The sequence below is a fragment of the Melopsittacus undulatus genome, chromosome W (genome assembly GCF_012275295.1).
Source record: "Melopsittacus undulatus isolate bMelUnd1 chromosome W, bMelUnd1.mat.Z, whole genome shotgun sequence".
Taxonomy (NCBI): domain Eukaryota; kingdom Metazoa; phylum Chordata; class Aves; order Psittaciformes; family Psittaculidae; genus Melopsittacus; species Melopsittacus undulatus.
The window spans coordinates 533,073-557,206 of NC_047558.1; the positions used below are offsets into that span (position 1 = coordinate 533,073).

The window sequence follows — 24,134 nt, forward strand, 5'->3', positions numbered from 1 at the left end:
AGTGTGTTACTTGCACACTGGGGACTCAGTTAACAGCTAATTCATGTCAAAGAAGGAAAGCATGGCAGTCTAAGAGCCAAACAGTTTGGAAATGCAAGGACAGGTCTCTCCCTGAAGGACTCTGCCCACCTCAGACCAGCTCCTACTTACATCAATTTCTCCATCATCAATTTCTCCATCATCATCTTTCTTCTTCTCCTTGAGGGGATCCTGGCCATCCTTTTCATCATCACTTTTGCTGCTGGATTTTTTCTCATCTTCATAGGCATAATCTCCTTTCTCCTCTTCCTTGTCATCCTCACCAGCAGCTTTCTCACCATCCTCCTCTACAGCAGCAGCACTTGGTTCCTCAGGAACTTCCTCGTCATAGTCCAGCTCATGCTCATCTAGTTCACGGGTGACAGAGGATGCTTCATCACCAAGGTAATTTGTCTGGTCTTCCTCCTCTCCTTTGCAAGGCAGAGGGCTCTTCAGCTCCCCACTCTGCTTGTTGTCAGATTCCTGAGACTTAGTTTCACTTAAGAGGTCCTCTTCATCTGAGTGGTTCTCCTCTTCACCATGACTCAGTCCTCTGGATGCATCCTCCTCCTCTCCCATAATTCTGCCTTGTCCACCCTCTCCATCAAGTTCCCGATCTGAATAACTCTCCTTCAGAACTTCATCATTGGAATGCTGCTGGTCCTCTTCATCAGGAGAGCAGGGGTTTCGCTCAGGACTGTCAGAAACATCCATCAGTACCCGATAGTCTGCAGAGGGTATAAAACGATGCTTGTTATGGGGAGCAAGATGGAAAAATCAAGGATCACCTTGCAGAATTTGTACTCTTGTATTCCACCTCCTAAAGAAGAAAATGTTGCTTGAATTAATGAACATGGTTTATCATAGTACCTTCAAGAAGGAAATACAGAGTTTAAGCTGCATAAGGAACTGATTCTGATATAGTCCCAGACTAGAGTGTGCTACCCTTCACATACAGCAATGGAGCCTGAGGTTGGAATTTCATCTACAAGCTCTAACACTCTCACCAAATCACCATTTGAGAAACACCAAGGTATATTTTCTAACTATAAGCACATGGCCTGGCAGACTGCACAGACTCCTGAAGCAGCACAGGAGCACAACTTACAGTGATGCTGGAAAAACAGCCTGTATCTTTACAGGTCCTTTTACACTGCATGCAGAATAGAGAGCATAGAGAGCAAAGACAGCATACATTCACTTGGATTTTTAATTAGGTTTAATTTAGGCAGTTCATGTATTGCCATTTATTCTCTACCTGCTTTACAGACTAAAGATTCAAAACTCCTTCAAAGAAGATCAACTTCATAACTGCCTGCACCATGTACTTTTGCTAGAAGCTCAGTATGAACATGTGCTCAATACAAGTAAGTTAAAAATTAGACGTCTGCTTAGAACAAGCACAATAAATGCAACAGGAAGAAACAAGATGTAAAGCTGGAAAAAACCCTAAGCCATATAGCTGCTTATTTTACTCCAGAAAACAAAAAATCCCATGAATTACAAAACTACCTGACCCAAGGAACTGGTTGAGCTGTCTATTACTAGGAAGATTACTAGTTTACATCTAGGCAAAAGCTCTTAGTGATTAAGAACTCTTACCCTTTGGCTGTGGTCTCTTGCTGCAGCATGTCCTTAGCCATATAAATGATAGCAGTAACTCCTGCCTTGCCCCCCTCACCAATAACCAACAGTGCCTGGCTACCTCAGAAGAGCCCAAGCTGAGAAAGGTGCCCCAGCAAGTTTTCCAGCACCAAGGCAGCCAATTCTCAGAAAGATAAAAGCACCCACTGCAGCTCTCTGGTTGTACCAGTGGAACTGTTCAACAGAGACACTGACTCCTCTCAAGGTGGCACCTTTCCAGGGGATTAAATTCACCATTTCAGTATATGTTACCTCCTCCTCCAAACCCAAAGATTTGTACAGGAACAAGCTTGGGCAGCCATCAGACAGAAATGAAAAGCTAAAGACAAACCCCAAGGCTTACAGAAGCATATTTAGGGAAAACAAACAAACAAACCCCACCCAAAACCCACAAGGTTACAAATCAATAGGACTTCATCTTAATACGTTTCACGTTTTACTTCAACTGCTCCTAGCAAGCACATTTACTGCTGGTGCAACAAAAACCATAGCATAAATTACCAGATTTTTACCTGTTATTGTCAAGACACTTGGAGCAGAAAGGCTACAAGATTCTGGTAGCTCCTTTAAACACACTCAACAATCCTTTATGAAAAGGAAGCTATTAACACCAGGCAGCTCTGTGCTACTTAATCTTTTCCTGACCCATCCTTTCGCTTCTGACATGCTCCTCTGACTGGTTCTGCATAGTAAAAGTTATTATTTACCATCAAAGAGCAAGAACAGACAGACAGAAGGCAGACCTAACCACAGCATCCAAACAGACTGACATATGCTGTGGCCACCACCAAAGCAAATACAAGCCTTCACAGCATATGAAGCCCAAAACATTTTGGTAACAACAGAATTGGGGATCTCTGTGTTGAAATACAGCAGAAGGGCAAGATCAGGGAACACAAAGCATCTCTTCTGCATCAAGAGCCCATGCCTGGAAACCAGGAAAGCACGACTTCATTGCCCATGCTACTCAGCTGCTTCTTCATGAACTTGCCAGGAACAGGGTCGTTGTATTTATGTCCCGTACACTGCCAGATGTACTGCCATCACTGAGATAACATTTCTTGCCTTCACCCTCATGAAGCTGGTTATTGCAGCAAATTCTCAAGATGAAAGTCACACTCAAGAAAATGCTGCTTGTTATACTATGGGAGGTGTACAGAGAAGGAGCTACAGAAAAAAATAAAATAAAAAAGCAAAAAAAACACACAATGAAAAACACTCTCAGAAGCAGTAAGAAGTAGTAAGAAGTCTGTATGTCAGTACTTAACCATGTTCTGCTTTATGTCTTCAAAGCCCCACACAGATATTAGATAATTAATAAAGAATGATCTAAACATTTGAGCAGAAGAGTAATATTTTGAGTTTCCTACTAGCTACTCCACTTTCTCTGCACTTTTGAAGAAGTGGCGTCTTGTTTATAACCAAAGTTTTGATTTTACTGAAAAGTTAAAAGCTGAATTAAAAGACAGCAATTGCCTCTGGGCAGTTAAACAGGATGCAATCCAAAACAAATGTTATTCTTACTGGGTATATAAGAGTTGATGCTGAATTCATAAATGCTTGCACAAATTATTACTGGCTTTAAGAGCAAGTTTACGGCAATGATTTTAATTGCCCGAGAAGTTACACTTTGTGTGCATGTAGAACAACTTAGCATATAACATCTGAAAGATCAGCCTTAAGAGACCAGGAGAAATACAGAAGTTGTCAAGGGCAGATGCACTCAGGAAATTTGCGTTCTGATTTCTTGCAAATAAGTGTCACCAAAGAAAAAACACTGAAGTGAACCAAATGTCTTCCTGCATTAGACACCAAGACTTTTAGAGGGAAGAGGAGAAATAAATATGAATGAATTCTCACCACCAGCTAAGGTGATAAGTATAAAACATTCACCTCTAACAGCAGCTATTAAAGTTATTATAAAACCCCAGTGCATCTGTCAGTTACAATAAACTCATATTCATTTCCATTGGCAGAAATTATAAGAAACACAATAAATGACAGGCTAATTGAAAAAGGATCACAGGCAGGCTGGTTTTGGTGTGGATTTCCCCAGATTCTAGTAACAGCAAGTTTCCCTTCAGCAAAGAGGTGCTACGTTCTCCCTGGTGCCTTCATCTGTAGCAGCAGCAATGCAGTGCACAGAAGGCACTTCATCAAGAAGTCCTCATCAAAGAGTTCCTCTGCCACCTTTTATGCTGAATTATTTCTGTGAGAGACACAGTTCATCCAGTCTTCGAGGGCTATTGCTCCAAGTTCACCAGTAGCCAAGAGAACATACCCCAAAGCCCAAAGAACCAGATTTCTGCTTCAACCTTATGTGCAACCAAATGGAAATGCCCCAAAGCATATGCAAAGGATATGCAAAGGTGAAATCAGAAGCAGGAAAGAAATAGGGAGATAGAATTCTAAAGAAAAATCTCAGGCTAATGATGGAACAGAACTACGTAACATCTCTGCTGCACAATGGCAGCCATTCAAAAGTTCAGCTACACTCCCTAACTCACTGCCACAGTGGCTCTTCTAATATAGAATCATAGAATAGTTAGAGTTGGAAAGGACCTTAAGATCATGAAGTTCCAACCCCCCTACCATAGGCAGGGACACCTCACACTAAACCATATCACCCAAGGCTTCATCCAACCTGGTCTTGAACACTGCCAGGGATGGAGCATTCACAACCTCCCTGGGCAACCCATTCCAGTGCCTCACCACACTCACAGTAAAGAATTTCTTCCTTATATCCAATCTAAACCTCTGCTGTTTAAGTTTCAACCCGTTACCCCTATCACTACAGTCCCTAATGACTAGTCCCTCACCAGCATCCCTGTAGGCCCCCTTCAGATACTGGAAGGCTGCTATGAGGTCTCCACGCAGCCTTCTCTTCTCCAAGCTGAACAGCCCCAACTTTCTCAGCCTGTCTTCATATGGGAGGTGCTCCAGTCCTCTGATCATCCTTGTGGCCCTCCTCTGGACTTCTTCCAACAGTTCCATGTCCTTTTTATGTTGAGGACACCAGAACTGCACACAATACTCCAAGTAAGGTCTCACAAGAGCAGAATAGAGGGGCAGGATCACCTCCTTTGACCTGCTGGTCATGCTCCTTTTGATGCAGCCCAGGATACGGTTGGCTTTCTGGGCTGTAAGCGCACACTGAAGCTGGCTCATGTTCATTTTCTCATTGACTAACACCCCCAAGTCCTTCTCCGCAGGACTGCCATGAATTTCCTTTTTGCCCAACAAAGTGCATGCCTGGAAAACATAAGGTTAAAATACTTCTAACTTAACTTAGGCCTAGTATAGAGAACAATGTTTGTGTTGTAAGTCTGTGGTGTGATAACAGAATTTAGTAGTCTTACTAAGAAGAATGAATTGTTTCCTTTCATCCTTCCAATGAGTGAAGTAATTCTTACCATCCTTCTAATTATCAGTCAGTTTGGAGACAGTGACTCCCAAACAGCTACTAGCTTGGGAGGCAATAAATTTTGTAAACAAAAGTTACACTGTTTTAAATCTTTGACAGCTATCAGAAACTTACAGATATGGCTGGTTTCAGCTGGTTTTGTGATTACTGGCGCATCCAACTGTGCCAAAAGTGAAAAGTACACTGTGGGGAAGACTGCCTACTTCATCTTGAAGACCCCTGCCCATGACCATAAGAGGTGCACAAGCACCAAAAAGGAGACTTATGATAATGAGTATCTAAACTAACTGTAATATACCTGCCAAACTCGGAACCTAATGAGTATGCCTGCTTGTGTGTAATAAATATTTGCTTGTACACCCCTCCGTGTGCAAGTTAGGAGTGATCCCCCTTGCACCCAGGGACATGATAAACATACCTGCTTTATAACTCTCTCTGAGTTGCAGAGTCTGATTCTGTGCCTCACTTCCTGTAAAAGGGGAGGTAAAGACAAACAAGTGTCCTCCAGCCATTCCTTAGCTCTGCACAGCCCCAAGGCTCTGAGGCCAGGAGAAAGAGGAAAGAAGGCACAGCATTCTCACAAGCAGCTTACAGGTAACAACATTACAGAAGTGTGATTTGAGACGGGATAATGCCTTATTACTGAGCTACCTGGTGTAACTTACAGTCACTGGGGTTTGAAGAAAAAAGAAGTGAACATTAGGAAAGGCAAGAGTACCACAAGGTTTTTGTGAAGTGCTGGCATACTTGCTTGGCTACTCATGCTTCCTTTCAAGCCCTGATGGATTTATTCTTTGCATGGTAGCAAATTTCACTCCAGTTTAAAGTGCATGTTCCAAGTGCTGTCTCAGAATAATCTGCAAATCACAGTTTATACTAAATCTCTGGAATCCTGCAGGGCTTTTTGATTTTCTTTAGAATGTGCATGTGTGTGTTTGGGTTTTTTTGCTTTCCACTTTTATTGAATTACACATAAAGACAAATATGAGAAAAACTTTAAAAAAATGACTACATGGAAGTATTTCAAACTGAGCAACAGTGAAGAAGAAACACATAGGTTTCATCCCTCATCATAGAGGCAGATTTTTTGCACCTTAAAACCAAGCAAGTTCCTCACAGTCTTCAAAACCAGTTATAAAATAAATAAATAAAAAATAATGTAACCTAGAGATAAATTTGACTTATAGCTGAAGATGGGACAAGAACCAAGCATATAGTAATACTTCACACTTGAGTATTTTCCCTTCAGAGGTATCTTTAAAATTACACAGTTCAGGCAAAGCCACGCAATCCCTTCTATTCCAAAACTGACTTAATTTGTTCAAAGGGTGTAAAACGTTCAATTTCTGCATGTTGGAAGCAGACTAGCTCAGAACAAGCACCAAACATTTCAGGTAAGACTTAGAAAACCCTCCCTTTGCCAGACTAATCAAGTTGATACAGCCTTCACACCAAGATTTGGAAAAAATACAGTAGGGTGCACTTTCAACCCAAAGTGTGTTTTGGACTGTCTCTAGAATCACTTGTACATTCCTTATTGAGTGGAAAGTCCCCTAAAAAACAGCTCATGCCTTCTCACTGAAGAAATTGAGGATTCAGAAGCTCAACTCTGAAACCATCTGGTAACTCAAGAAATGATTCTTGCTGTCTGACTCAATTCTCTCTGGGGTGCCATGTCACCACAAAATCTGTTTCTCAAGGCCCAGGACAGAGTTCCTGGCAGTGGTGTGGGGCACAGCATATGTTTCCAGCCATCCGGTGGTTACTTCTACCATGGTAAGCACATGGTGCTGGCCTTGGCATGTTGGTGGGAGTGTGATATAGTCAGTCTGCCAGGTGTGAGGTGTCCCTGCCCATGGCAGGGGGGTTGGAACTAGATGATCTTGAGGTCCTTTCCAATCCTACCTATTTTATGATTCTATTTGTACTTCAGCCATTGTCCTCCATACCAAAGAAGCTTTTAACCGCTTGGCTTGTTTAACTGCAGCATTTTTCTCAGTCATCAATAACTTGGGCAATAGTGTCCATTGTTAAGTTCACGCCTCGATCATGAGCCCATCTCTATGTTGCATCTCTGCCTTGATGGCCTGAAATGTGATAGGCCCATCAGGCTAAAAGTATTTCACCCTTATGTTGCCAGTCTAAGTCCATCTGAGCTACTTGAACCGTAGCAGCTTTAACTACCTATTGGGTGTTCTGGTGTTGCACAGTGTCCCGACTCATGGGTACGTGAGCATCTACGTGGCGTACCTTCACCACCAGGTTGTGCACCTGAGCAGCGATATCTTGCTACAGTGCAGCAGCCCAGATGGGTTTATTTCTACTTTGCCAGTTGCTCTGCTTCCATTGTTGCAACCACCCCCGCAGAGCATTTGCCACCATCCATGAGTCAGTGTACAGATAAATTACTGGCCACTTCTCCAATTCAGCAATGTCCAAGGCCAGCTGGATGGCTTTCAGCTCTGCAAATTGCCTCGATTCATCATCTCCTTCAGCAGTTTCTGCAACTTGTCGTTGAGGACTCCATACAGCTGCCTTCCATCTCTGTTGCTTTCCTACAATACAGCAGGACCCACCAGTAAACAAGGCATATTGCTTTTCATTTTCTGACAGTTTATTATAGGGTGGGGCCTCTTCAGCACACATCACCTCCTCCTCTGGTGACATTCCAAAACCTTTGCCCTCTGGCCAGTCCATGATGATGACTTCTAGAATTCCTGGACGACTGGGATTTCCTATTCGAGCTCGTTGTGTAATTAGTGCAGCCCATTTACTCCATGCAGCATTGGTTACATGATGTGTAGAAGAGACCCTGCCTTTGAAAATCCAGCCCAGCACAGGCAGCAAGGGTGCCAGGAGGAGCTGTGCTTCAGGGCCGATCGCTTCTGAAGCAGCTCAAACCCCTTCATAGGATGCCAGTATCTCTTTTTCAGTTGGGGTATAGCTGGCCTCAGATCCTCTGTATCCTGACTCCAAAAGCCAAGGGGTCAACCTTGAGTCTCCCCTGGAGCTTTCTGCCAGAGGCTCCAGGTAGGACCATTCTCCCTGGCTGCAGTCTAAAGCACTTTTTTCGCATTTTGCCCGGTCCAGACTGTTTCAAGGGCTACTGCATTAACTACTGTCATGGTTTAAACCAAATCCGCACAGTTCGCTCACTCACTCCCCCCCTTGCTCCCCCAAGTCCCGGAGAGGTAGGAAGGAGAATCCAAAGAACGTGGCCCCCACGGACTGAGATAAGAACAGTTTAATTGCTAAGGCATAACACAAATCATTTCTGCTACTACTACTAGAAAAAATGATAAAGCAAACAACAAGCGAAGAGAACACAACACCTCACCAGCCACCGACCCATAACTCACCCCACCCTGCCCAGACGAGCACCTTCCCCCCAGAGCTCCAGCCCTTCCAGGTCCCTCCCAGGTACATCCTGCGCGTGACATGCTATGGTATGGAATACCTCTTTGGCTAGCCTGGGTCAGGTGTCCTGTCTCTCCTTGCTCCCGGCCTCCCCTCCTCCCTGGCAGAGCATGAGCTACTGCTGAACCCATGACATTATCCACCACTTATTCCATACCAATCACGTCATGCTCAGATCCCACATTTTCAATACACCATCACTCTTAAGTCCACCCCTCGATCATGAGTCAATCTCTATGTTGCATCTCTGGAATGATGGCCTGAAGTACCTGGGCCCACCAGGCTCAAAATCATTCACCATCCCCTTCAGCAGTTCTACAGCTTGCTGCCGGGGACTCCATACAGCTGCCTTCCACTTTCAATGCTTCCAAAGCAATGGAGGGGCCCAGTGGACCAGATACTCGCCCATACTGTCCCACATGCCTTGCCACTCATGACTGTCCAGCCTTGGGGACAGTCTCCTGGTGCTCCTATATACTTGTCTAACCATAGACAAGACCCAAACATGACTCTGCTTAACTTTTAGGATCAGACAAAATGGTTGTGGGTAGAACGCACTCTGTGTGTGTGCCACCATGCTGATCCCTATCACAATCAGCAGGCAGGTCCCAAGGGCACCCAAAAGCCATTCAAAACTGTCAGAACTCTCAGCTGCCGCTGCTGCACTTGTCACTGGGGCTGATGTAGCTGCCCTGCTTGCCAGTTCTCCCACCACCAGCTTCTCTTCTCCTGAGTCTGGATCTTCCTCCTCTGCCTTGCTAGGAAGTGCTGTGTGGTCTCCTGCTTCCTGCTGGGGCTCAGCGGGTGACTTCCAGGGGAATACTCTCGGCCGTCTCGGCGTTCGGAATGGCAGCGGGACTCGATTCCTCCGCTGCCTGGTCCTGCTGCTCAGCTACCACTTCTCTCCGCTCTTCCGCCACCTCCCCCCACTGCTCTGCTACTGTCGCTTGGTTCCCGGAGCCGCTCTCCCTGGCAGCCTCAGCCGCCGCCGGCTCCCGGGGCCGCTCCTTCCAGGCTTCACACAGCCTCACGCAGACAGAGGCGAGGACAAGGGCAATGACGGTGAACAGCAGCGGGACGGCCTCGTACAAGTCCAAGTCCACGGCCACGTCCATCCCCCCCTGCTGCCGGAGCCCCATCATATTACAAGCCTCTGACATAAAGTACAGTGAAACAAAAACTTTAGCCCAAGCCCCATGACTGATAAACACAAAGACACCTAATCCATACACAAAGTACCTGGCAAAATCCTGAAACTGTGAGATCCAGAGAAAAACCTCTAAGAGCCAATAAATCAGCATTGTGACAAGAGACTATAAATTCGCTCAGATCTGTACTTATCTCAAACCCTCGGGCCCCACGTTGGGCACCGAAAACTGTCATGGGTTAAACCAAATCCACACAGTTCGCTCACTCACTCCCCCCCTTGCTCCCCCGACTCCCAGAGAGTTAGGAAGGAGAATCCAAAGCATGTGGCCCCCACGGATTGAGATAAGAACAGTTTAATTGCTAAGGCATAACACAAATCATTCCTGCCACTACTACTACAAATAATAATGATAAAGCAAACAACAAGCGAAGAGAATACAACGCCTCACCAGTCACCGACCCATAACTCACCCCACCCTGCCCAGCCAAGCACAGAGCGATACCTCCTCCCTTCCCCCCAGAGCTCCAGCCCTTCCGGGTCCCTCCCAGGTACATCCTGGGTGTGACATGCTATGGTATGGAATACCTCTTTCGCTAGCCTGGGTCAGGTGCCCTGTCTCTCCTTCCTCCCGGCCTCCCCTCCTCCCTGGCAGAGCATGAGCTACTGCTGAACCCATGACAACTATCTCTCGTTTAATTTTTTCAAAGGCTTGTTGTTGCTTAGGGCCCCGTTGTTCCGTGTCACATGATAGAGAAGGCTTGCAATCAGGCTGTAATTTGGGAAGCACATTCTCCAGAACCCCAAAACACCTAAGACAGCTTGTGTTTCTTTCTTTTTAGTTGGTGGAGACATTGCTGTTATCTTGTTGTTCACATCTGTGGGGATCTGGTGATGTCCATCTTGCATTTTATTCCCAAAAACTGAATCTCCTGTACAGGTCCTTTGACCTTACTCCATTTTATGGCAAAACTAGCCTTCAGAAGCAATGGGGTTTGATACACATGGGGAGCTGGATAGATCATCTATCAATTGTTTGACCTCCTGGGACATTTTTTCCACAGCTGAAGTGACATAAGGGATGAGACTGTTTTCTAATGCTTGGAGCTGATGATATAATGATGGCACACTCCATATAAGTTTCTGCCACATGGGTAGTATATACTCAACTTCACCTGGATCCACACATGCATCCCCAGCATCCAGCCTACGACAGAGCATCTCTAGAACAGCTGATTCCCTCAGGGACTGGAGGCCTCTCTCTATTGTGGTCCACTTAGCTGGTCAACACATAACAACATCCTTGTAGGGATACCTTTCTTACACAACTGCCAAGAGCTGCCTCCAAAGGCTGAGGGCTCGTTTCTCTTTTACAACGGTTTTGTCACTTCCCCTTCCCTTGAAAGTAATCCCAGCTGCTTGGCTTCCCTACCTTCTAGCTCATGACTCTTGGTCCCATTGTACCAGCATCAGAGCAACCAGATGAAGATGTGCTCATTTTGGAGACAGCTGAAATCTTTTCTTATATTCTGCAGCTCAGTCAAGGTCAGGGATCAAAAAATTACTTCTTCCTATTCCTCTGATTCTTGTACTAAATCCTCTTGTTCAGATGTTACCTCCTCTGCTATACTCATTGGGTCTTCATCTTCCTTTACTGCACGGGTTCTTGTGGTTCTTGTTTGCTTTTCCCCTTGCTCATAAGGGCAACTGATATTGGCACAGATTGATTGTTCGGCTCAGCTGGAGTGTCTGTCACTGTGACTGGAGTGGCTGCAGCATTTGTTGTTGGGGTTGGTGTAACTGCTGTGCTTGAGGGTTGAGTACCTGCATTGTCTGTTGCATTGCCATCATATCCAGAGACATCTTTTTCCTGCTCCTTACAGAGCATAATTTGTCCCTGTCTGCTATTGCCAGGACAATAGCACACCTTGTTTAAGTGTTCTGCTAATTTTTCCAGATTTCACACTTGTAAAGTTCCAAAGCACTGAAGGGACCAACTGGCCCAGGAACCTGCCCATACTAGCCCACACACCCTGCCACTCATTATTGTCCAGCCTCAGGGAAGATCTCCTGGTGATAACCTTAGACTGCTGTTTAACTGTAAAAAAGACTGGAGCCTGACCCTTATTAACAATGGAGATCAGGCAAGACTGGGCATACTCCAGATGGGATGGCTGTGGGTAAAGCACATGCCATATTTGCAGCAACATGCTGATACCCAGCACAAGCAGCAGGCAGGTTTCAAGGGTATTCAAAGGCCATCCAAAAATTTACAATTCTCAAATGTGGCTGTAAATAGCTTGGTGGAGGAGCAGGGGGTGTAAGGGAATATCTGCTTAGGTGCTAAGCTGAAAAATAAGAAATTTAGCAGTCAGCAGCAGGTGATCACAAATTGCTACTGGTTAACATTCATAAACCCAGCATGAACTCAGATCAGTGGCTGTAGGGTTTGCCTCCACCTGTCCCAGCATCAGCACAGCCAGGTACCACACGCAACGCTCACGTGCAGTGTCTGGTCATTGCTCCCAGCTCCTGGCCATCAGACATTGCTGGTGTGTCCTTGTCCTCGCTGGAGCTCCACAAAGTCCCTGACTTTGCCTGGCCAAGTCTGGGAGCCAGAGTACAACTGTACCCCATGCCTGACACATAGAATCATAAAAGTTAGGGTTGGAAAGGACCTTAAGATCATCTGGTTCCAACCCCCCTACCATAGGCAGGGACACCTCACACTAAACCATATCACCCAAGGCTTCATCCAACCTGGTCTTGAACACTGCCAGGGATGGAGCATTCACAACCTCCCTGGGCAACCCATTCCAGTGCCTCACCACACTCACAGTAAAGAATTTCTTCCTTATATCCAATCTAAACCTCTGCTGTTTAAGTTTCAACCCGTTACCCCTTGTCCTATCACTACAGTCCCTAATGACTAGTCCCTCACCAGCATCCCTGTAGGCCCCCTTCAGATACTGGAAGGCTGCTATGAGGCCTCCACGCAGCCTTCTCTTCTCCAGGCTGAACAGCCCTAACTTTCTCAGCCTGTCTTCATATGGGAGGTGCTCCAGTCCCCTGATCATCCTCGTGGCCCTCCTCTGGACTTGTTCCAACAGTTCCATGTCCTTTCTATGTTGAGGACACCAGAACTGCACACAATACTCCAAGTGAGGTCTCACGAGAGCAGAGTAGAGGGGCAGGATCACCTCCTTTGACCTGCTGGTCACGCTCCTTTTGATGCAGCCCAGGATACGGTTGGCTTTCTGGGCTGTAAGCGCACACTGCCTGCTCATGTCCAGTTTCTCATTGACCAACACCCCCAAGTCCTTCTCCACAGGGCTGCTCTGAATCTCTTCTCTGCCCAACCTGTAGCTGTGCCTGGGATTGCTCTGACCCAGGTGTAGGACCTTGCACTTGGCATGGTTAAACTTCATGAGGTTGGCATCAACCCCCCTCACAAGTGTGTCAAGGTCCCTCTGGATGGCATTCCTGCCCTCCAGCATATCAGCTGAATCACACAGCTTGGTGTCATCAGCAAACTTGCTGAGGGCCCATTCAATCCCACTGTCCATGTCACCGACAAAGATGTTGAACAAGACCGGTCCCAACACCGATCCCTGAGGGACACCATTCATTACTGGTCTCCAGCCGGACACTGAACCATTGACCACAACTCTTTGCATGCAACCATCCAGCCAGTTCTTTATCCACCGAGTCGTCCACCTACCAAATTCATGTCTCTCCAATTTAGAGACAAGGATGTCGTGTGAGACAGTGTCAAATGCTTTGCACAAGTCCAGGTAGATGACATCAACTGCTCCACCCCTGTCCATCATTTCCGTAGCCCCATCATAGAAGGCCACCAAATTGGTCAGGCAGGATTTCCCCTTAGTGAAGCCATGCTGGCTGTCACCAAGCACCTTGTTGTTTTTCATGTGCCCTAGCATGCCTTCCAGGAGAATCTGCTCCCAGATTTTGCCAGGCACAGAGGTGAGACTGACTGGTCTGTAATTCCCTGGGCCATCCATTTTCCCCTTCTTGAAAATGGGGGTTATATTTCCCTTTTTCCAGTCATCGGGAACTTCACCTGACATCTTCCCAGGGATGATGAGGGGTCAGACCCCAGACATGGAAAGCAGGCTGGGCTATGCCATGGGGCTGTGCTGGCTTTGCCATCCCTTTAGAGATGCAGGATGGCAGCAAGCACAGACTCCCCAGGCGGCAGGTGCCACTCCAATGGAGAAAGGCAGCTAGCTGCTCTCTAGGGAAAGGGCGAGTGGCAGCCCCCTGCAGTACCAAATGTTGAAACATTGTGAGGCCTAGCTCCCCTGCCTTCCAGGAGCATCCACCTTCACTTCCAACCCTATTCCTCAGTTACTGGAAGGCGTTCAGAGTTGGTTACCCTCTGCAAGCTCAGGCACAACCAGGGTGACAGTGACTTGTACTCTGGCATCACCTTGCTGGAGCGCAACTGTATGACAACCAGCAGTGCTGTGACAGCCAGCATGATGGGCAGGCAAGCCCTGCCTCTGTGCTGGGGAGCCTGAGCAGGACAGTGGGGACCCTGCAAGCACAATATCCAGCACCATGCATGGCATGCTGTGGTTGCCAATGCAGCAAGGGCTGCATGAGTCATGGCCACAGGGAACTGCATCAGGGTTAATCACAGCTGCTGCAAAACAGAGGCAGAGGCATGGAGTATATTAATCACTGTGGGATGGTTGACACATTTGTGTTTCACCTGTAGAGCAAGGACAAACATATCCCACAGGTTGCAACATAGTTGCCAGATGGGCTTAAACCATGACACCCACTCAAGACCATACAGGCAGAGGGAAGCACAGTGACAAGCTCTTTTTCCTGCTGCTGCTGAATATTCCCTACCCAAGGCAGATGGGGTTCCCAGCAGCACTAGTATTGCTTTGGGCCATAGGAATGGTACCTCCCTTCCATGCAACCCAGTGCACCACAACCTGATGTTATACAGGATGCCTGCAGAGGCCCATGAATCCCAATGGCACCAGTGTGTAAGGGAATGTCTCCTTCATAGGTTGATCCCCAGAGGGGGAAGGAAAAAAAAAACAAAAAACAAAGAAAACCCAACAAGGCAAAATGATATGCCTCCCAAAGTACAGAGGTGATGACCATGCTGAGAATCCAGACCAGACCAGTTTCGTGATCCATAATTCTATTGGATTACAAGTAATTACCATAAAGTACAGAAAAACAAGAATCTTAGCTCAGATCCCAAGGCCGATAAATGCTAAAACAGCAAATACTGGCTACAAGTAAGTTATGGCAAGCTAAAAATCCAAGACCAAATGCAACAACTCCAACAGCAAATAAATAAGCATTGTGACAAATGACAAACCACGACACCCTGGTTCCCATTCATAAGCTGATCCATAGACTGGAGAGCCAAGGAGTGATCAGCAAGACCCACTCACCATTTAACAGCCCCATATGGCCAGTGTGAAAATCTAACAGAGTGAATACTAATAGTAGACTACAGTGGCCTGAATGAAGTCACACCACCACTGAGTGCAGCCATACCAGACATGCTAGAACTTCAATACGAACTTAAATCAAAGACAGCCAAGTGGGAAGCCACAACTGATATTACTAATGCATTTTTCTCAATTCATTTGGGAGCAGAGTACAAGCCACAGTTTGCTTTTACTCAGAGGGGCATCCCTGACACTTGGAATCAACTGCCCCAGGGGTAGAAACACAGCCCTACCATCTGCCATGGACTGCTCCAGACTGCACTGGAACAGGGGCAAACTCCAGAACACCTGCAAAGCACTGATGACATCATCCTGTCAGATTCTGGCAGAAAGCTCCAGGGGAGACTCAAGGTTGACCCCTCAGCATTTGGAGAAGTTCCAGGGGTTCTGGAGAACGTACATCCCAAATTACAGCCTGATCATAAGCCCTATCACAAGACACAGAACAAGAACGATTTCAAATAGAGCCCTAAGCAACAACAAGCCTTTGAACAAATTAAACGAGAGACAGTTAATGCAGTAGCCCTTGAAACAGTCTGGACCGGGCAAAATGCGAAAAAAGTGCTTTAGACTGCAGCCAGGGAGAATGGTCCTACCTGGAGCCTCTGGCAGAAAGCTCCAGGGGAGACTCAAGGTTGACCCCTTGGCTTTTGGAGTCAGGATACAGAGGATCTGAGGCCAGCTATACCCCAACTGAAAAAGAGATACTGGCATCCTATGAAGGGGTTTGAGCTGCTTCAGAAGTGATCGGCCCTGAAGCACAGCTCCTCCTGGCACCCTTGCTGCCTGTGCTGGGCTGGATTTTCAAAGGCAGGGTCTCTTCTACACATCATGTAACCAATGCTGCATGGAGTAAATGGGCTGCACTAATTACACAACGAGCTCGAATAGGAAATCCCAGTCGTCCAGGAATTCTAGAAGTCATCATCATGGACTGGCCAGAGGGCAAAGGTTTTGGAATGTCACCAGAGGAGGAGGTGATGTGTGCTGAAGAGGCCCCACCCTATAATAAACTGTCAGAAAATGAAAAGCAATATGCCTTGTTTACTGGTGGGTCCTGCTGTATTGTAGGAAAGCATCAGAGATGGAAGGCAGCTGTATGGAGTCCTCAACGACAAGTTGCAGAAACTGCTGAAGGAGATGATGAATCGAGGCAATTTGCAGAGCTGAAAGCCATCCAGCTGGCCTTGGACATTGCTGAATTGGAGAAGTGGCCAGTAATTTATCTGTACACTGACTCATGGATGGTGGCAAATGCTCTGCGGGGGTGGTTGCAACAATGGAAGCAGAGCAACTGGCAAAGTAGAAATAAACCCATCTGGGCTGCTGCACTGTAGCAAGATATCGCTGCTCAGGTGCACAACCTGGTGGTGAAGGTACGCCACGTAGATGCTCACGTACCCATGAGTCGGGACACTGTGGAACACCAGAACAACCAACCAGAACAACACCAGAACAACCAGATCAAGCTCCTAAGACTGAAGTAGCTCAGATGGACTTAGACTGGCAACATAAGGGTGAACTATTTTTAGCCTAGCGGGCCCATGGCACCTCAGGACATCAGGGTAGAAATGCAACATAGAGATGGGCTCATGATCGAGGGGTGAACTTAACAATGGACACTATTGCCCAAGTTATTGACAACTGAGAAAAAAGCTGCAAGTAAACAAGCCAAGCGGTTAAAGCCTCTCTGGTATGGAGGATGATGGTTGAAGTATAAATATGGGGAGGCCTGGCAGACTGACTATATCACACTCCCACCAACCTGCCAAGGCAAGCACCATGTGCTTTACCATGGTGGAAGCAACCACCGGATGGCTGGAAACATATGCTGTGCCCCATGCCACTGCCCAGAACTCTGTCCTGGGCCTTGAGAAACAGATTTTGTGGTGACACGGCACCCCAGAGAGGACCGAGTCAGAGAATGGGACCCATTTCCAGAACAACCTTATAGACACTTGGTCCAAAGAACATGGCATTAAGTGAGCATTTCACATCCCCTACCATGCACCAGCCTCTGGGAAAATCAAAGGGTACAATGGGCTGTTAAAAACTACACTGAGAACAATGGGTGGTGTGACTTTCAAACATTGGGATACACATTTACCAAAGGCCACCTGGTTGGTCAACACCAGAGGATCTGCCAACAGGGCTAGCTCAGCCCAGTCAGAACTTTTACATACTGTAGAAGGGGATAAAGTTCCTGTGGTGCACATAAAGAATTTGCTGGGGAAGACAGTCTGGGTTATTCCTGCTTCAGGTAAAGGCAAACCCACTAGTGGGATTGCTTTCCCTCTGGGACCTCGATATACCTGATGTTTAATGCGGGAAGATGGGGAAGTCTGGTGTGCACCTCAAGGGGATTCAATTTTGGTGGAAAACAGCCAATGAACTCAACTATATGTTGTTGCCTCCTATATAAGACTTCTCTAGCCCATTCTTAGTTATTGGGCTTTTATCTTAACCCACGTGGTTTAGATTCTTTCAGTTGTCCTCCCCATCCTTCTGAGAGCTGAGGGGAAGGAAGAAATGGGGGAATGAGTTGTTGCGTGGTTCTCAGTTACCAGCTGGGCTTAATACCCTTTTGGCTAATTTGGGTCAGGTGTCCTGTCTCTGTTTCCTCCCAGCTTTTTGTGTCCCTCCTCACTGGCAGAGCATGAGAGACTGAAAAGTCCTTGGTCAGGGTAAACATTACTTAGCAAGAACTAAAAACACTGGTGTGTTATCAGCATTGTTCTCAGACTGAAGTAGAAAGTGCAGCACTGCACCAGCTACTAGGAAAGAGAAAAGTAACTGCTACAGCTGAACCCAGGACACATCCCACCTGCAGTAAAAGCACATGCCATCCTCCCAGCTGTGAACCAGACAGCATTTGCTGTCCACACAGTTATCAGTTTGGTCAAGCAAGACTTTCCCTCCAGTTATTCCTTCTGGACCTTCATATCCCCAGCCAGTCCCTGTCAGCGTTGTGAGCCAGCGGTATTAGAGACAGTCTACCAAAAATATAAAGTGAAGAAATCCCGTGAACAAGAGACTTGGGGCTTTGTTATCTCATTTTCAGTAGTAGTGCCTTTACAACATGCTCCACAACCCAAGCAGAACACCACACCCAACTACAGCTGAGAACACCTGGCAGCTTTCGCATATTAAATTTGTCCCTTTGGTCACTGTGTATCTAGAAATGATGGGAAGCACTCTGAAGAGACATGCCTAGCATCAGCTAGGAGCAGGATGGAAAGGGCTAGAATAGCCTGGTGTCCCAGGGGACATTCAGCAGCAATTAGCTTCTGCAAACCTGCCCTCTCCCTGCCGGTGCACAGTTGTTCCACAAAGAAGCAGGTCTGGCAGAAAAAAGAAGCTTTTAGTTACACAGTATATATGCAACAGGAAGCAGTGCTAAAGTTTCACAGCTCTGGAATTTTTCCAATTAGGGAATGAAGCATTAACTACTTTACTTTGTTAGTGTTTCACTGCATACTGTGGAACAGAGATGCTCCTTCTAAGCTAAGCATTCACACAGCCATCCTCACCTGCAAGGACTTGGATGCAACAATGCAGGTGTTCATCTTGTTTCCACTTAAGTCTCATAGTCTTACTGGAAAAAAAAATAAAACTACAGAGATTTTCCCCACACACATACAGGTAAAATTGCACCATACACTGAGGAGGTGTTACAGAAATTTAAATTCATCTGCTTCAGCCATGTTATTTTTTTTTCTAATGCTTAATGTTGTCCAAGATGCTTTTAAACTTAAAATACAGCATTGAGATTATGAAATCCTGACACAGCATTAAAGCCAGTAAAAGAAAAGTCCTTTTTTACTTAAGTGACTTTGTAAAACTCAACTTCAGATATGTTTTAAACAATATTTTAACCTTACACTTGTGTTAGGTGATTTGCCCAAGGCAAGAGTCCGATGAGTCAGAGCACTGGAATTCTTAGCAGCAGGTCTGTTTTCAAAAATGAAGCCAAATTTCTACTCTCTCTTAAATCAAAAGGTACAAAACTAGACAGAAAAAAAGGCCAAAGAGGTTTTAGTTTGTGGTCACACACTACCTTGGACACTACTCCAAGGCAGTGCAGTGTCACTGACACCCATTCTTGATCTGCAGCTCTCACCACTGCCTATTGCTGGCAGGACGCTCAAATTCCGTTTCTTACGGCTCTGTGATGTTTTCAATTAGAACTCATGAAAGGTTTGAGCAGCATCTTCACTTAAGCTTTGTGTACATCTGACTTGCAGCTGCAGGTAGTGTCTTGGAAGAACACGAACTGGAACCAGTATAGAGAGGATGGCAGCATACTCTAACCCACTGCAGCATCTATAGGATAAAGCTATGAGTTAAGATGGGATTTACAACAGCCACCAAGGAGAAAATATTCCTGGCAAGCATTATTTCCATTAATTAAACTCTTCCCTCCAAGGCTGAGCTGTCATATGGTGCATTAAAAAGAATTTCCCAAGTGAACAAAGAATATACCTTGGAAATAGTATGGGAATCAACATCTCAGATGGTTCCAGCATCTCCAGTAATAGGAAGGCAGAGTACCCTACAGAAAACTGGAGCTTGACAGAGCCATCAGCTTCAGTTTTGACATCCTACAAATCATCAGTCAGATGACAAGAACCAAACACAGACCCAACTTCTGTAGCCCCCCCCAACAGAGACCTTCCAGCTCCTGGGGTGGTCACGAGACAGACACAAAGGAAAGAAGCAAGGCACCTATTTGCTTCAGACAGAAATCTTTGTGATAGAAAGGCTAAAACCCACTTTCTAACAGCCAAACAGCATGATGCAAAAATCAAAACACTTCCATTATTTAGATATGTGTAAAACAGGGGTTAAAACAGAACAGAAAAGTTCTGAAGCACAGTCTAAATCCAGCCACAAGGATGAAGGACATGAGTGAGCTGAGGAGAATGAATGGGAAATAGTGCTGACAGGACAGGTGAGAAAAGAAACACAGCATAAAAAGACTTAGGGAACAAAGACCTGGAAAACAGAAGCAAAACAAATTAAGGACAAGAGCCACAATGTGGAAAAAACATGAGTAGCAACAACAGGAAAAAGAGGAAATAAAACACCTCATGATGCAGAAAAGGGGTATCATATAAAACTGAAAAGACCCTAGAACAAGAGCAAAGCACCCAATCCTTCGCTTTGAATGAAATTACAAGTGTTAACAGGATTAATTAACCAAACACACACACTTACCCTTTGGGAAGGACTGACTTCTAAGATACATTGCAAACTTCAATTACCTAGCAGCCATCAGGGCTGCCTTTAAAACAGAAAACTGAGCTGCCTTTTCGTATTCATTTAAGAGAACTGCCTGGTGACAGCCGCTTTTGGCAAGCTGGTTTTAAAGAAGAGCTCAGAAAGCTCCAATCCAGAATGTTAACCACTGCTGTGTATCAGGCAGGCTTTGGGACTGGCACCTGAAAACAGTGCCATAAGCAGCCGGAGTCTGTTTTTACAGTGTAACTGATTCTCCTCTTGTTGGAGCACACATGGTTCTTCCTGCAGCTCTCTGCAGGCAAATGCTAATTTTGCATTACCAGTGGCTCAGCCCCATGCTAGAAAACAAGTATAATTATACTGGTGATCTGTAGGATTTGTGGATAATCACACTCAATAGGCTAACTGCACTTCCAGAACAGCAGATCACCAGTCTTGCAAAGAGTTGTCTTGATTAGACTACCCTTTTCCTTAATCTAGACAAACCTTAGGAAGGCCAGGAGAAAGAACTTACACCTTGGAGGTGCTGCTCTTGCTACAGCCAAAGCAGCGCTATTAACAGCTCTTTCAGAAGAGCTGAGATACTGATGGCAGTAAAAGAAAATATTGTTAGCATAGAAGCTGAAAGAACAGCTCTGAAACAACCCTACTGAGACAACTCAGTAAATTTAAACCACCTGCAGTAGCAACATATCAGAGTGCTCACAAAGACAACAGCAGCTCTGGGCAGCAGCAGGTGCCTCACAGCCCCTGCTACACCAGGTAAACAGAAACCAATGTTACACAGGTGATGCTAGGTAGCCACTCATGGCTGAACAGATGCCCCAGGTGCAGCTAGTGCTGCTTTGGGGTCCCAGCCCTTCTCCCCACTTACCTCACAAGACCTCTTGCCAAGCAGAGGTCCTCCTGCTGTGCCCTGCCAAGAGAGGCTGCTGGAGCTCTCCCTATGCCCACCTGCCTTGGGAAGAGACACAGTCAGATCTGCCTGTACCACCCCTCCCCCCCCCCATACTTCCTCCAAAACCTGCCCCCCCCCCCGCTTCCATAACACCCACCCCAAACTAAAGTTCCCCCCAAACTACTGCTGCTGTTTCCCATCCACAGCATTTCATTTCCTTTCCCGTTACTTACTTACTTTTCTTCCTTTCTTCCTTCCTTCCCTCCCTCCAGCTGGGGTCTCCTTCCCAAATTAAAGCCACACCCCAGGCAAATGAGGCAACCACCTCATAATCCTCCATAAACTAAGGGCTCCCTACCTCAAGTTCCATACCCCATCCCAACACCCCCAGGACCTCACCCCACTGCGCTGGGTCCACCCCTCCCTTCCCAGCACCCCCACCGGAGACTGTCCCATCCTCTCCATATCCTCCCGGTAACAAGTCCCGCTCCCCAGCATCCCCCCACCGGGCCCCCTCCGAGGCCGCTCGTCCCGGTTCCGCCGACGCTCGAGCCTGCCCCCCCCCAAGCGCTAGGCCACAGTCGGCGCCTGCCGATCGCTGCCTTACAGGCAATAGCTCACCTGGGCTGTACTGGACGGGACAGGCCGAGCCAGGCCAGGCCGGGGAGGAGAGGTGGTACTGCGAACCGGGGGGAGAAGGGAAGAAACTACAGCACGGAACGGGATGGAACCTCTACTAGCGGCGGTGCAGGGAAGCCATAGCGTGACGTCATCCAGGCACGACAGCCCTAGCGCTGGAGGGAAATGAGAGAACGGAAGGAAGGAGACTGTAAACGCCCTTCTATACTCCCTAACCCACACGCATGCGACCCGGGCCGACCGCGTCTTAAAGGGGACGCGCACAGATATACAGGGAGGGGTGAATAAGTGCATGTGCACAGCCGTGGATGCACACACATGCACACATAGATGTGTGTGGGTGCACACACTACATGTACACATAGATGTGTGTGGGTGCACACACTACATGTACACAGGGAGGTGTCATCAATGAGTGAGCCAATCTCGTTTTAAAACGAAAATTTATAAATTTATTAAATTAAGCAAGCGATAGCAAATAAAAAAAAAAGTGCTACTGCACCGGGGAGTCTCCACTCCGCCCAAGATGTGCACACCGGGTCTTTGGGAGGCTGTCCTTTATCCTTCTCGGTTCAAGGCTTCAGCCAACCCCGCTGCCTCCTTTCGCCCTGATGTTGACGTGGCGCTTTTCCATTGCTTCCCTTTGTTGCTGGAGTCTCATCGTCGAGAAGTTTCCAGAAGCTCCCAGAAGTTTCGAGAAGCGTCCGTTACCAGTCTCACCATCACCGGAACCTCTATTCCTTATATGGTGCATGTAACCAAGATGTAACTTCAAACTACCTAACTCCCCCTCCCTCCACCAGCAGCGTATCTGAACACCAGCTCGATCTCGCTGGCTCCAACCTCAGCACCGGGCTCGGGGCTTCCTCTCCCCCCTCGCCCCAGTCCCGTGCAATAATACAGCTGACTTCCTGTTATAAATTGAGACCACAACGGATAATAATCCAATTAAAATTTTATTAATTATAGCAAGTAGAATATGAGCAAAAACAGCGCTGGACGACAGGGGAGTCTGCGCTCCGCCTACTGCCGTGCTGAGCAGTTCAAAAAGCCCTCCCTTATACATCTTCTACTTCCGTGTTCATGACGTAGTTGAGGTACTCTGCGCATGCTTCAGCTGTTGCTAGGGGGTCGACTTCTGCCTCCCGGTGGTCGGTGAGGCCGAAGTAAGAAGTCTTCCTCCTTTGTTCCATAGTTGACCCTTCATTTATGTCCTTATATGGAGTGGTTTGTCTTATTTCTGCCAGTTCCTGGAACATCTTGCAAGCCAGTTTCTGTAACACCTTGTGGTCATCTTATGTTTGCATAAACGGTTTCTGGTTTAATTGGTGTAAGCGATTGTGGTTTAATTGGTGTAAGCGATTGCGGTTATCTTATCTTGCATAAACTGTGTCCGTTAACTGTGTGCATAAGCAATTTCATATCTTTTGTTGTCTAACCTTTATATTGGGCTTAACATATATATACCTAACATATATCTTAATAAACAATACCTTATTCTTTAGTTTTTCACAATCCCCCCTTTTTCTTTTTATCCTATTATTGTTTATTAGATGCTGCTTTCATTCTCAGCACTGCAAATAAACCTTTTTTCACAATCCCAACATTTATCAGAACACTCACAGGGTAATACCTCACAATTACAATCAGTGTAGTCCCTACGTGACATAATATATTCACAACAATCTTCATCCTCATCAATAGATACACTTTTATAATTTGCCCCAGACCTCGTAGTTAAAATAAGCAGTTTAGCTATGTCAAATCGTTCCCTAATAAAGTGTAAAATATAGCATAATATACAAGGCCCAAATATAATTCCCAAAATCAACATGATAAGCGGTCCTGCTAAAGTGGACATCAAAGTGGTTAGCCAAGGTGAAACATTAAACCAGTTTTCATACCATGACCTGCCCGCCTCACGATCTTTTTTACGTTGATCTAACCTTTTCCGGAGTTCAGACATGGTGTCCTGTACTACTCCAGTATGGTCAGCAAAAGAACAACATTCTTCATTGAGAGCTACACATAACCCTCCTTCTTTTAAGAACAATAGATCTAATCCTAAACAGCAATCACTAAGATTAAATTTTCCACAGACCACTCCTTCTTGAGCCAACAGGTCATCTAAAACCACACAATTCTGATATATTGCAGTTTTCATTTTAGTATTTTGCTTTGCAATTAATCCTAATGCATTTTCTG

The 24,134-nt window shown here is 46.3% G+C and overlaps 1 protein-coding gene across 8 annotated transcripts in view; it reads right to left on the minus strand.

Moving 5' to 3' along the window:
* The window catches only part of LOC117438018 (zinc finger CCCH domain-containing protein 18-like), a 79,552-nt gene extending 57,489 nt beyond the window's left edge, over positions 1-22,063 (minus strand). For 5 of the 8 annotated variants that reach the window (XM_034073369.1, XM_034073367.1, XM_034073362.1 and 2 more), the window contains exons 1-3: positions 21,912-22,063; positions 21,267-21,346; positions 151-746 (exon numbers count right to left, since the gene is read on the minus strand). In XM_034073369.1, the coding sequence (XP_033929260.1) occupies positions 151-732 (582 nt within the window). In that variant the 5' untranslated portion in view covers positions 733-746; positions 21,267-21,346; positions 21,912-22,063. Of the gene's footprint in view, positions 1-150; positions 747-14,528; positions 14,550-21,266; positions 21,351-21,911 lie in introns of those variants that run through there. The other 3 variants (XM_034073363.1, XM_034073364.1, XM_034073370.1) reach the window with 3 other exon arrangements.
* Positions 22,064-24,134: the final 2,071 nt, after the last annotated feature.